At 41.4% G+C, this 14,204-nt stretch overlaps 1 protein-coding gene across 1 annotated transcript in view; it reads left to right on the top strand.

The window, feature by feature from the left end:
* The first annotated feature begins 12,436 nt into the window (after positions 1-12,436).
* Positions 12,437-14,204, top strand: part of col27a1a (collagen, type XXVII, alpha 1a) — a 65,713-nt gene continuing 63,945 nt past the window's right edge. The window contains exon 1 of the mRNA XM_085279982.1: positions 12,437-12,840. Coding sequence (XP_085136108.1) covers positions 12,788-12,840 — 53 coding nt within the window. The 5' untranslated portion in view covers positions 12,437-12,787. The remainder of the gene's footprint in view (positions 12,841-14,204) is intronic.

Below are 14,204 nucleotides of genomic sequence, written 5' to 3' on the forward strand. Positions count from 1 at the left end.
AAGCTCTTTCTTCCCTTTACTCAAGTGAATATTTTGACCCACTGGATTCAGCACTGCTGTTCCAAATTTCAAAACAAGCTACAGTAAATCAATGCATCCTTTGCATCTTATTGCAAACCATTCAGTAGTTGTTCTGATATTCTGCATTGACCTGAACCAGGTCAACCTGATCAGCCATCAGTGTGGCTAAAATAACAAAATAAGCTAGGAACTACATTCAAAATCAGACCATGGGGAAATCACCAAGGCCAAAGTTTAACTCTCTACTTAGGAAAAATACATGAATTAAGGGAAGAGAGTCAGGGGCGCCTCCAGACATTTTATAGGTGTGGCCATATGGGGACCACTAAAAGTATTTGGGTGGCACACCAAAAAAGAAAGAAATCATGAAGGATATACAAAGTGACACAATATGATTGACAAAAATTGTATGTGCAGGAATAAATTACAAGTAAATTTTTTTTAACTCATTTTAAGGTGTCTTCTTCTCTTTTGTGCTCATGGTTATTAAAATTATTACTAATACAGAACAGTCTTGCCAGGGGTGCCCCCCCCCCCCCCCCCCAGCCCCCCTTTGCCAGGGGTGTCCCAATTTTGGGGGGATGGCCAGTGCCCACACTTGGTGATGCCCCTGACAAGAGCAACAATGTTGCTCATTTCTCCTGAAATAAATTAAGCATATAGACTGATGGGAACATTCTGTCTTGCAGCCTTCTCACAGCAGTATTTTTTTTATATTTAAATACAATACAGGTACACACACCATAGCTCAAGTATTATCATTACTAGTATTTATTTTGGCTTTGGAGGAAATGGTAATGTGTACTGGGTGTAACAGTCTGTTGGAATAATAGGCAGTTTGGCACTTTGGGCGTAAAGGGTCCCTGCGTTAGTCTGGCAAGATTGGAGGCAAAATATTCATAGATGATCGCTTACAAATATCTGCTTTATTAAAGCATTTCTAACTATTCACTTAATGACATTAACACAAGCAAGCACATGGTTCAAATGACGTCTGTGCAGTGTCAGGTTTCATGGTACCATGGACTATACAATTTACGTAGATTTCCCTTTTTGTTGTGTCACTTTGGGCACTACAGCCACTTTACAGGGAACAGAAAAAGCCAAATAAGCAGGCAAAGGCTGACAAATGACCATATAAAAGTCTAGAAAATTCCAGCTTGTTGTAAAACTGCAGGTGAGCAGAACCCACCGAGGCCAACAAGGATGCTTTCCTCTACGTTTTTTCAGTACTTTCCTGGCATTTGATCAAATCTCTGCCGTTCACATGGCTCTGATTTTGATGGGAAACATCCTTCTTTTTAGTTTTAAATATACAGTGCACAGTCACAATTAAAGGTCATTAAGTTCAAGCAGAGCCATGTTTATGGGCTGGGGAGGCTCCCTTAATATTTCCTACATGGAGGGTGGAACTTGTGTCAAGATGATGGAAAGCAAATTTGGGGGGGTTGAAAAGCAGAAGGCAAAGTTTCTCTTACCAAAATGCCCCCTCTAAAAGCATATTCTCAAAAATCTCTGTGGTCTTTATCCCACCATTATGGGATATGTGGCTTGGCTTTCTTCACTACAGATCCAAATGTAAAAACATACATACATCTAAAAAGTGCATCTATTGAATCAACCAAACTCTGTAATAATATTTAATAATAGCTGAAGAATATTTAAAAGCTTTTTGAAGTTGACTTTTAAGAACAACATTGCTTTACTGTCATCTCTTTGCTCAAACCCCCAAAACTCCTGCAGCAGATGGCCGGCACGCCTGGAGTCTGGAAGTCTCTTCCTGTTAAAAGGGAGCTTTTTCTCCCCACTGTCGCCAATAGAATACACACAGAGGGTTGTCACATCATTGGGGTTTACTTTCTAATATTGTGAGGTTATTGCAGGGATGTATAATATATATATAACTGAACTAAAAATATGTTAATACAGATTAAATGTTATTATCATTTAGCTAAGCTTTTTGATGTCTCCGGAAAAGTGACGAGAAAAACGGTGAAGGAATCTGATAAAACTGACACTGTAAAGTTATCAAGTATAATAGACTGCTAGCTTTTTCACACGAGCTGTGCAGCACCAAACATTGCAAAACATTCCCCAACAGAGGCAGATTTGAGAATGCAGATGACCAGGTCGCCTGTAACAGACATTAAACAGTCTTTGCCCTCCCAGCTCCCTAAGTGCAAACTCTGTGTAATGGGCTGATGTAAGAACAGAGGTAATAGGGTGAGCATCATGTGTGCTACCTCCTGCACACTCTATCCAGGCAGCAACTTCACTTAAACCAAACAAAATATTCCCAGTGATGACAGCTGACAGAATCAGGATCTTCTGCTGTGTGAGAAAAAGCAACAAAATCCTGTACATGTGTGAAAGTAGCTAAGAAGAAATTATCATGAACTGACATGCGCCTTGCTGAATAAAACATGTCTTCCTTTATATTCTTTGTTTAAAATAAAGCAGTTCAATCCTTCCCCAATAAGAACTACTCATACAAAGACCTTCAAATACCGGAATAAAATGAAGCCCAAGAAACACAGAATAACAAGCATTTTTTAGTGGCTATCTCTACTCTTTTACATCATATAAGCCTTCTCATTGCTCGCCAGAGGAAATGAAATGTTTATTGTATAACCCTTAGGGCTTTTCTGCAGAGAAAGTTTTGATGGACTTAAAGAGAGGATAAAGCTTTTCCCCTCTCCTCTCCAAACTTGGCTTTCTCCCGTGATATGTGAGAGGCACGAGGTAAAGGTGGGGTCACAGATATAGTAGAGTTAACACAATGAGGACTCTGCCAGTATCCCACACAGGTCTTGACCTGTACCCTCCACAGGACGTGACTAAGCAGAGTCCAGGTCCATTTGTCCAAATAAGACCTTTTCCACACCTGTGACACCTCTGAAGCATGTAAATCTTCTTGACCTCTGTATGCCATAGTGTTTTTGATGAATAAATCCTAAATTTGTTTGGTCTCTCACTTGCCCTGGGGATTTTTGATAAGTGAAGGTTTATCAAAACATGATGAAGCAGATAGATTTAGAAATAAATGCATTTAATTGGAGCCAATGAAGACCGCTTACCTAAGGGCTTGTTTTGCTACAGGAAACCTAATTCAAATGTCTGAATAGCAAATTTTGAAAGAAAAAAAAAACAATCTTCTTATCTGTAAGTCTTGAGTTATCGTAGAGATGTCATTAATGGAAAGCCCAGTGCTTCAGGCTAAGAGGGGTACAGTAAGCCCCATATTGCTGTGTAAGGACACTGCGCTCCAAGTTAGGGACTTTTTAATAAGAAGGAGTATTCGGTTTGGCCACGCTAATAGTAACGGCTTGTGTCACGGTCCGGAAGAGGAAGTCACCTCACTGGTGTGGACAGGACACAGGGTCATATGGCTCCGTTACTCATGTCTATAGGAAAAATTCTCCAATTTCCTGAACCCATTGCAGCCACAGTGAGTCAGATAATATCCAGCAATCAGGACCATCTGAAAGAGATTCCCAGGCACAGTCACTGGCCTCTGAAAGTTTGGCTTAACAGAAGAGTTTGAAGGTTAACATACACATGCACAAAAACACACAAAGTTTTATGTACGATGCAGCTGAGCAGAAACGTGTACGCTGCTTATGTCACCCTGTACAGACTCACACACAGTCTTAAATCATTGTGCTTAGTCCTACTGAACTTTTATCAAATGCTCTAGTGGTCTCCATCTGTTAGTGCAACAGTTTAACATTTTGGGAAACACCAAATTGCTTCCCAGTAAAAATGTTGTCTATTAGAAAAGTGTGAGGGACTTTTACTGGACTCTGCTAGTTCTTTATTGCTCTAAGAATTTAATTAGCTAGCAAAAACTGGGAACAGTTATCAAATTACCACATCATCATGTCTTCATAGTTTATAGTTCATACTTCATAGTTATACTTGGCTTGTTAATCCACTCAAAACAGTATCAAATCAGTCTGCATGACAGCAACTCAAAGCAACAGCTCTCTCCACAATAGGATTGGGGTTGGACACTGGCTAGGCCACTCCATGAGCTTCTTCTTTAGCCACTCTTTTGTTGCCTTGGTGATTTGTTTTGGGTCCTTGTCATGCTGGGAGACCCATCAACTACCCATCTTCAGTCTTCTGCCTGAGGGAAGTAGGTTCTTGCCCAAGATTTTACGGTCCATTGGCCCCTCAACTGTGAGTCATCCTGTACCCTTAGCAGAAAAACAGCCCCAAGCATAATGTTTCCACCTCCATACTTGACTGTGGGGATTGTGTTGGGTCACATTCACCATTTCTCTTCCTCCAAACACGGCAAGGTGAGCTGATGTTAAAGACTGCGATTTTGGTTTCAGCTCACCACAACACCTTCTCCCAAACCTTCTCTGACTGATTTAGATCTTTACTGGTGAACTTAAGATGAGCCTGTGCCTTCTTGAGCAGGGGTACCTTGAGGGCGGTGCTAGATTTCAATCTATTGGTAGTGCATAACCAGTGGTGTCCTTTGTGACTCTGGTCCTAAGTGTCTTTAGATCAGCTCTTCCTGTTTTGCCTCATGGAGTGATCATCCTAAACTCATGTTGCCATTAAAATTAAATTACCATAAAAATTAGAAACTGTTCAGCTCTTTGTAACTGACCAAACTTGCAAGTTGATCAGAAGATCAAATAATTAATTAAGTTTGTCTCTGTGAGTCTCACAAAAAAAGTAAATATTAGCTTGTTCCTTAAAAACTACTATAATGACTGTGCCAGGCTACATTAGGAAAATGTATACACTCAGTCTCCTTCTCTTGAGGGAAACAGTTTGGGTAAAAAAACAAAACATGGAGGCTTGGCTCACCTGAATAATCTGAGATAGTAATATGTGCACACTTGCCATGCTTATGGTTTAGAGACATGAATCTGTTATGCAGCCACATTGTGGGGATTCGTTGTCCTCTTGACAGCAGTAAGCAACTCCTCATGATGAAAATTTGAAGGCAAAGACCTGGTTTAAGGTTTGGACATGTCAATATGAGGGGGTGTTTTTGAGTATAATGTCACCTGAAGTAATAAAAATATCACTCTGTGTGTGTGTGTGTGTGTGTGTGTGTGTGTGTGTGTGTGTGTGTGTGTGTGTGTGCGCGTGTGTGTTTGTATATGGAAAGGAAGGTGGGAGTGAGTGAGGAGGGTCGTGGAGCAGTAGCTGAAAAAGTGAAAGACCATCTGTTCAGAGGGATCTGGGGGTCTGAGGGAGCAACACTTCCTGCCCACTTTTGAAATATGTTAGATTGATGGCGACAGAAGAGTTACCCCCAAACCAAAATCTGAGCCCCCAGTGATTACTACTGGTCTACCTTGACTATCAAAAACATACTGTGTAGTATATTCATCTAAATTAAAAATTTACCACCTTGCTTTGCGTTAATATCCTTCTGTTCCTGTTACTTTGTTTTTAACTTTAATAGCTAACCTTTACACCTTTTTATTGGAAATGTTTCAGGAAGGAGACAGCAAGGATGATGGGGGGTGGGGGGGAGCCATCTCTGGGATGCAGAAACACTGAGCCTGGTGTAGGACACAAATCCATGGGGGGAGAGAAGTCCGCATCATAATGACCAAGCCAAATATTTGTCTAGTCCATATTCTGTGAGCATAATGAAGTCCTTTTACAGAAGGCATCACTGGAATCTGGACACTGATTTTATGCCAGGGAGAGCAGGTTTCACTAGGCCCTGCTGTTTCTACTTAGGCTACCCTGGTCTCTGGTGGCCCAATCCAAACTCAATACAGAGCCTTGTGTCCAGAATAAGAATGAATTATGGTCCTGTTTTACAGATGATAAGTACTGAATTGGAAATTGAAGCTGGATTTAATCAGGAGATGAACTGCACACTGAGGTGGGATTTCATTATAAAGAGAATTGAATAAGAACTTGCTTTGAATTTAAAATAAGAGCTTGTCCAACTCTACATGCTGTCAGGATCTGCTGTTTATGAAGGGAGGAGCTTGAAATGTGGAATTTCACAGTGCCCAATTGAGCCAAACACATATCTAAAACCCTGCATACCTGTGCGCATACTTACAGTGGGTACAGTATATTTTCTATGCTTATACCCAGGTGTGCACTAAGTTATTTGTACTTGCTCCAAAAACTGTGTTAAGAATGAAAACAGGAAAAGGCTTTGCTGCCAATCCTATTGCACCATTTCCAAATTACTTTTACAGGTTAGCAAGCATTTTCTGTTTTAGAGTTTTTCATAAAAGCATACACGGGGAATTGCTAGACATGAAGACGGGCCACTTTCTTTGAAGTGTACAAAGTACATTTTTAAGGCAAAAATATAATAAAGACAATTCAAAAACTGAAAATGTTCACTTAGGCTACGTCCACACGTACCCGGGTATTTTTGAAAACGCAGATTTTCCTATGCGTTTGCACCTTTCGTCCACACGTAAACAGCGTTTTCGGTCACTGAAAACGGAGATTTTTAAAAACTCCTGTCAGGGTGGATATTTTCAAAAACTCTGGTTTTGTGTTTACGTGTGGACGAGGTAAACGGAGAAAACGCAGCGTCAAAGGTGTGCGCATTTTTTGACGTCACACTGTGCGCCACGTTATTGTTTCGGTGAAATTAATTTCTACAATGGCAGACGTAGACAAAATACTGTGACTGTTAATTTTATCTTCTGCAGTGTTTAAATGCTTACATATACACACAGTTACTGTCCCTCCACACATATGACTCAGTTCTGCTTCTATGCACCATCTTTGTTTACTCTTTTCCACCCAGGCTTATTGACTTCTGATTGGCCAACATTTCTACACGGATAGGAATATAGCGCCACCTGCTGCTTTGGCATGTTCCTAGCAGCGTTTTCCTTCGTTTTTGGCTTTTATGTGTGGACGGGATTATTTTTATAAACGAAAACGGAAAATCTTCGTTTTCAAAAATACCCATGTACGTGTGGACGTAGCCTTAAAGTGTTACGTTTTCAGCATGTTGTTTACCTGTCTGTCCCACAACTGGACTGTTTTGTACTATCACAACAGTTGAACATTCACTGTGCCCTACCTGCATAAAGTAAACGTGAACACAGACAGGTGGGCTTGCTGGTGATCATAGTGGCGCCATAGATTGCATATAGAGGTCTTTTTTGGAGCCAAGGTTGACCATATTCGAATTAGAGGGTGGGGTGTGCTAATTCATTACTAATAGCTATTAGCTAGGGAGATCTGAAATGTTTTTGTACCAGGCTGAAAACATGTTTATTTCTGTTGAGAAAACTTTTTTGCTATGGGAATGGGCTTGCTTTTGGAGACAGCCTCAAGTGGCACTTTGAGGAGCTTTGGGATTTGCACTTTGTCTTCATTTTTTAGTAACACCGGCTGTCACTTGAGTGGAGAATTTGACAATTAAAAAGCTTCACATCTTTCAAAGGAACAGGTAGTTTAAAGAGAAACAAGTGTAGTAGACTTTGTTGCCACAAGTAAGTACATATCATAAAACAAGCACTTGATTTTAAAGGAGAAGGTCTTCTTCCACACAACTGTTCATCATTCCAGCCATCCATCTATTTTCTGCCAGTTATCCATGTCCATATTCTAGGGGCAGCAGTCCAAGTAGAGATGCCCACACCTCCTTCTCCACAGTAACTCTCTCCAAGTTTTTCAGGAGGGACCCCGAGCTGTTCCCATGACAGCTGTGAGATGTAATCTCTCCAGTGTGTCCTGCGTCTACCTCGGGGTCTCCTTTTGATAAAACATGCCTGAATCCTTTATCTAGGAAGCACACAGGAGCAATCTTAATTAGATGTTCAGACCACCTCAACTGCGTCTTTCAGTGTGGGAGCGTAGCAGATCTATTCAAAGTTCTTCGCCAATCACCAAACTCCTGTCCCTATCTCTCAGGACCTGATGCCACATCACTTATACCTGCAATTTTGTTCTTTTGGTCACTTATCCAGAGCCACAAGACCATAATGGACAAAGTAAGCTCTAGAGAGGGCCTTTCTAGAAAGAAATATTAAGATCCTTTCAATCTCAACCACCACAGTGTAAAACCTACACTGTGGTACTTTAAAAGATCATTATAGGTTGTTTCTCCTGCCCCAAAGTTATCAGTTATTAAAGATTAAAGATTTCTAGTTATAATGTGAAATTGGCATTTCACATATGAAACCACAACATGACATAAAGACGGCCTTTACCTTTTGATGAAACTTTTTACAAAATGTTTAAGTTTTTGGGAGTCATATTTGACTTTACAGTTGTCCTGCTTTCTGTTCAGATGTTGCGTGATTGTGAACCTTGGGTCTGGAGTGATAAAGTTGCAAATATTCCCCCACCCCCAAACAGGGAGGGCAGTGTCAAAGGCATTGTGTAAGATTAAACGTGCATCAGCTTAAGAGAGGTCTAAACCTAAACATAAAATACAGTAAGAAAATTGCAAACACTGCAGAAATCGGTCTGAAAACAGCACATAGTGTGGAAACTTCCTTCATCTTTCACACTTCAACAAGTGCAGATCTATGTGGTGTTGACACTCCAGCCTAGCCAAGCCTGAGAGCCTGCCCCCTAAAGAGCTTGTCTCCCCCAGCAGGTTATTCTGGTGTTATTATGAGAACTCAACATGCTCATTATGGTTGTGGCACTGTTTTCAGGGTGGCTGTCAACACTGGTGTGCCAACACTGGAAATGCTTGTGGTGAAGGACTGACAGGGACAGAGAGAGAGAGAAAGAGAACAGAGACACGGATGGAGGAGAGCGAAGGAGGCAGGGAGAGGATTCAGGAGACAAAAGAGAAGAAGATAGATGTGTTAGCGTGGGTCGACTGTAACAAAGACAAAGAGAAATGTGACGAGAAATATAAAGGAGCCAAAATGGGACTGAGAGGGGGGCAGAAAATCATTGCAGAGAGGAGCTTGTTTGACTGCTTGTCACCTCCCAGTACATCACCAAACCATCCCTACACAGGAAGGAGACAGGACCAGGAACACAAACAAGTGGATAGAACCACCTGTAAAGGAAAAACACAAACCACAGAGACACTCCACACACACAAGCATTCGCATACTCATACATACACTCACACATTCCTTTTATGAACAGTCTTCTTGTGTGCAGGGGAACTGAGCGAGACAGCACTGTCTGGTAAACGCCACCAACTCCATAACCTCTGCCACTGCCCGCCATGAAAACACACCTACACTGAGGTTGCTGTCTTTGCAGTTTAATTATTCGTTTGGTGACAACAGGTTATTTTAATGCTCCAAAAACATTAGCGTTGGGCTATTTAGCTAGCATCTTACCCATATCCTTTTATATCCTTGAATTTGCTAATACATTGTGACAAATGAAATTAAAGTTCAAGAGCTTTTCATGTGTCATCTGACATATTTTCATTACATAAGTGTTCGGTCACCTGGAAGCCATTCTACACATGCTGCTTATGTAAAACAGCAAGAGCTCTCGGATAAATATAAATCACGAAAAACATGTGGACACCCAACTAAACCTAGCGCCTAATTTTCTTAGCTTTTAGCCTGCTGTATTGGCTTTTTGTGTGTATTTACAGTATAGCTCACTGTAAACACTGATATCCAAATAGGCTATGCTGCTGTTTCCCTTGCCGTGCATCAAAGAGCAGTCTTGTGTCCTCACTAGGCCCAGGCTGCAATTTGGGCTCAAGGCGTGGCCCGGCACCCATTGGGCTGTGTCCGCCCTGCGTACCAGTAATGACCCCTTCCCTATGGGGAGTGTTTGATCTGGGCTGCTTGTGTGCTTCAGCAAGACCTATTTCTGGAGCGTGGGGGGGGATAAAGGGAGCTTTCAGACGTGGTGCCAATGACCATAATTAAGCAGCTTTAAGGGGTGGCAGCGAGCGCGCTAGCAAGTACAGAGTTTGTAATTTGGATGAAGGGGGCAGCGTCGCTGTGGCTCATTGGAAGTACATGGGAGGGTCGGGTGGCACCCAGTTCTGAAACACAAGGCATGGTGTGTGTAAAAGGGACTGCAAAGAGGATTTTAATGACTTGCATCCATTAGCACCCACCCCTGAGGCTAGCTGACCAACAGCTTATGGCTAAAATGAGGGGAGATCACCATGTGCTTTACACACAAGCAGTCAGCTTCAGCCTTACAGAGTGTCATTTAAGGTGACCTTTTTAACTGGTCAGTCAGCCACTAATGGTTCAAAGTCACTGACAACTTTAGCCTCATCAGCTAATTGTTTATCCTCCAACTTGGCTCTGTGGAGCATTCATCTGAGTAAGTGTTTGGATTCATTCATTCTGATTTTAGAAATTAAAGTTGGTATTTTAGTGATAAGATCAGAAATTATCCAAATATTCCCTTTAAATTGATTTAATTACAAGCAAAACACGACTGCTAAAAAAATATTATTTGGAGAATGAATTTATATGATGGGATGAGGTCCAAGTACTGTAGTGTTTCTCAGAAATGAACAAATGCACCCAAATAGCAAAACAATAGAACAAAAACATTTTTGTTGCTCAGCAGAGTTATGGTATCCATGCAGATATCTTTGGACGTATTTGTGAGAATTCCTTTGTATTTTTGCCTCAGCGCCTATAAATTGGACATGGATTATCTCTAAGGATAATCCACAGACTTTGCAGGGAACTGTTTTCAATGGCAGCACCTTCTGCTGAAGGCAGTGTGTTTCTTGGACTCATTTGCTTTTGAACAGTTTTGAAAGGAACTTAAAATATCATGTCAAATGTACATGTACGTGTTAATGAAGCACCTCAAACAGGTGGTGGGTGGTAATTACTGGCTCACGGTCCCTGTGGGGTGGTCTTGGCCGGCCTTACCCCGATCAGGCCGTGACCCCTGTTAAGGTAATGGGTGTTCATCCAGGTGCTTCTCCATTAACATGTCTCTAACATCATGGGCAAAACCAGTGTAAAAACAGTTGTCTTATTTATAAATTTAAAAGAAAAATCTCTGCAAACTGGCCCAATTTTACTGAATAAGTGAAATGAATGAAGACAAAGACATCTTTCCAGCCCGTGACTATTATCTACATTTTAAATATTATCTTCTGGTTATTGCTCAGTTGTTAATCATAGCTCTTTCCAAACCTCCCCTTACATTTTCCCAGTTTTTACTCCTTGGGGAGTTATGACACACTCGCCAAGTTTACAGTCATAGAGCTGGTATCTATCGTTACCACCTTTATTGGGAAAATCCAAAGCTTGGCCATATCAATTTTTCCATACATTGCAGGCATACTTGCCAACCTTGAGACCTCAGAATTAGGGAGACATTCAGGGTATACATATAGGCCTACATATATATACAAAAACCTTGAATTTTACAATGTTTATTTATCGGATAAAATAAGCTTAAATGTCGGAAACAGGCCGGGGGTGTCCAAATTCAGAGGCTGCGTCCACCTGGGGACCCGGCCTTCGCGGTGTAAGTGGGCCCGAAACCGGGTAGACCGGAAATGAGCGACTGTGAAATTGAACGGTCAGGATTACGTCATGAGCTCTCTCGGTGGAAGGAGTGAAGCTCTGCCGTCTGCTCCTTTCTATCTAAAATATGGCGTAAATTTTTCGACCATCTCACACTTCTGTTTAATCAGTTTTATTCAGCTGTGTGAAAACCCCAGAGGAACCCTCCCGAGGGATTAATAAAGTTTTATTTAATCTACTCTAATCTAATAACTTTAACTATTTACTCAGGAACAAATAAAACACCGAAAAAGGCCAAACAATAACATGTTTAAGTTATTTAAGTGACGTTTATATCATGTTTAACCTGAATAGCAAAAGACCGCGGGGGTTTGAAAACGATGTGCCGGGAGTTTGCTGCAGATATTTGAAGTTTACACAGCTACATTCTCGCCTGAAAATATGTTAAAAGTTTATTTTGCGACCCAGAAAGAGTAATAAGAGTGATATTAAAACTAAGTAGCTTCAGTAGCCATTGTTGGAAACTGGAATTGGCTGGGCCAATCTGGGATATGGTTTTCCAATTTTGATGTCGGGAGAATGGTGGCTCCGGGAGATTTTCGGGAGGGGCACTGAAATTCGGGATTCTCCCGGAAAAATCGGGAGGGTTAGCATGTACGTGTGATAGATAAATTAATAAAAAAATAATAATAATAATAATAATAATAATAATTATTATTATTATTATTATTATTATTATTATTATTATTATTATTATTATTATATTTAAGCTGTAGCTGTAGGCGCTCGTTTCTGGCACTTTCTAGTGAAGTCCTTCCCATCGTGTCACCGTGCTTCATTCATATGGTTAGCCGGTGCTTTGGATTTGGGGTAAGATCCTTGTGGCCACCCCCTGAGAAGGCGTGTAGTTGCTCGATGCAACCGCTGGGCTTGTAACTTGACACCTGGCCGTGCGGTGCATTTGCCATCGCTTTACCCACAGAAAGCCTATTTAAAAAGGAAAGGGATGAGTCCAACGCTCCTGACTCCGTAACCCCCTTTCAAAAGAACCCAGCTTTCGCTCTCCCTCTCTCTCTCTGGCCGCGCGTCCCTCCAAACTGGATCGGCATAAATGAATGAAACACAAGGGAATATCGACAGACAACCGCACAGGAAAACTCTCTGTCAAAGCAGCCTGTCAGGAGGAATTTATACTGGACTTGACAGGCAATTCAACATGAGTTTTTTCCTCTGGAACTTCACCTCAAGCTTGTCAAATGCGTAAAGCGGCGACCGGTGTCTTTTTTTGCCCCCCTTGCAAAGGAGTCACACTGTGATTAAAGGATCAGGTTTTTGACTGCCAGGACAAATGAATACAAATGAATTTAGGCACCCGAAGGAGAGATTGCAGAACCTCTCATCTAGACACAAAGTAAGTGACATTTGTTATCACTGTTTTATTTTATTTTAACGACTTTTTTATGTTATGTGAACGGGAATATTCAAAACATGTGTACCGAAAAACAGTTTAAAGACCTGGATGCCTCCATGTGCGTATCTGATGATGTGCCGGCTGGCTGTTATCCAGCTCACAGTGAAGAAATTATGTCCACATGGGGAATGCTGAGTCTCTGAATGGGGTCTGTTTGGACCATGGGTGTAATTTGTTATTTGCATGGAATACCAAACAACTCCATTCGTGCAGATATTTTTTATCGGTTCTTACGTGAAAAAGCCGGTTCATTCGGACGCAGTTTGCGTAGGTCGTGTTTAATATCCGCACGCAGTTCGCTGACATTACTGGAAGTGTTCATTAAAGTGACTCATCTGACAAAGCAAGCAAATTAGGGAATCATTCGTACCCATAAAGTTTCATGAGAGGTCCATCAGCATCCACTAAGCCGTTTGGTAGATTATTACGCATGCTTTTCATGTTTTTCCGTTTACGCGTTCCCCACATGGCACTTTTACGAAGGCTAAATAAAGGGATACTTTTTTAATGGTTAAAAACGTTTTCCCCAAACAAACAAGCCTAAACGAACGCATACGTTTCTGCGACAGCCTTAAAGTATTTAATCAAACATCTGCAACCGATATGAGCTTTACTAGAATGTGATATAAATTGCAGATGTTTTATGGACGTGTTTACAGCATAGGTCTCCACAGACAGTAAGTACACATGGGAGCAGCGCAAAGCCGTCTGTACTACACTGTTGACTTTTTGGTGAAGTTCATGCTGCAGCCTAATGTTGCTGAGCTTAGATGTCATCCATTGATCCATTTCTTTTTTGCATTCAGTTGTGCACGCAGGCGCGATTCTAACCTCATTGAGTACTGAACAGCTGGTTTATTTGACAGATTGCTGGCGAGATAGCAGCTGTACAGTCATTTAGGGAGTAGGAAAGTCCGGACAGTTGACCCATCGTCTGCTCGTTTTTCATTAAAACAAATTGGCGCAGGTTGTGTCGGTTTATCACACCTACCTGTCGCGCGTAAAGAAACACGGCTTTCAAAAGCTTTGCCTCCTCACTGTGTTAGTCACGACTCCACGGCGCTACGACTGCATTATTATGGACTGTGATGAAGTCGAGTCTGTCTGTCTGCGATGTGTGCAGAGAGTTTCATTCTCTGTGTGTCCACTTGGTGTCTCCCTTCGTGTCCCGCTCTTTACTTTTCACACGCAATCAATCCTCAGCAATGCATGATTTTTTATCCTTGAAATCAAACTGAAAAGATGAAGTTTTAAATTGATTAATTGATGACTCATTGACCAAAGGATTGATTAACTGCAGTCCC

The sequence above is a fragment of the Mchenga conophoros genome, linkage group LG7 (genome assembly GCF_057382185.1).
Source record: "Mchenga conophoros isolate Kocher_MC1m ecotype Shallow Benthic linkage group LG7, M_conophoros_male_GT1.1, whole genome shotgun sequence".
Lineage (NCBI taxonomy): Eukaryota > Metazoa > Chordata > Actinopteri > Cichliformes > Cichlidae > Mchenga > Mchenga conophoros.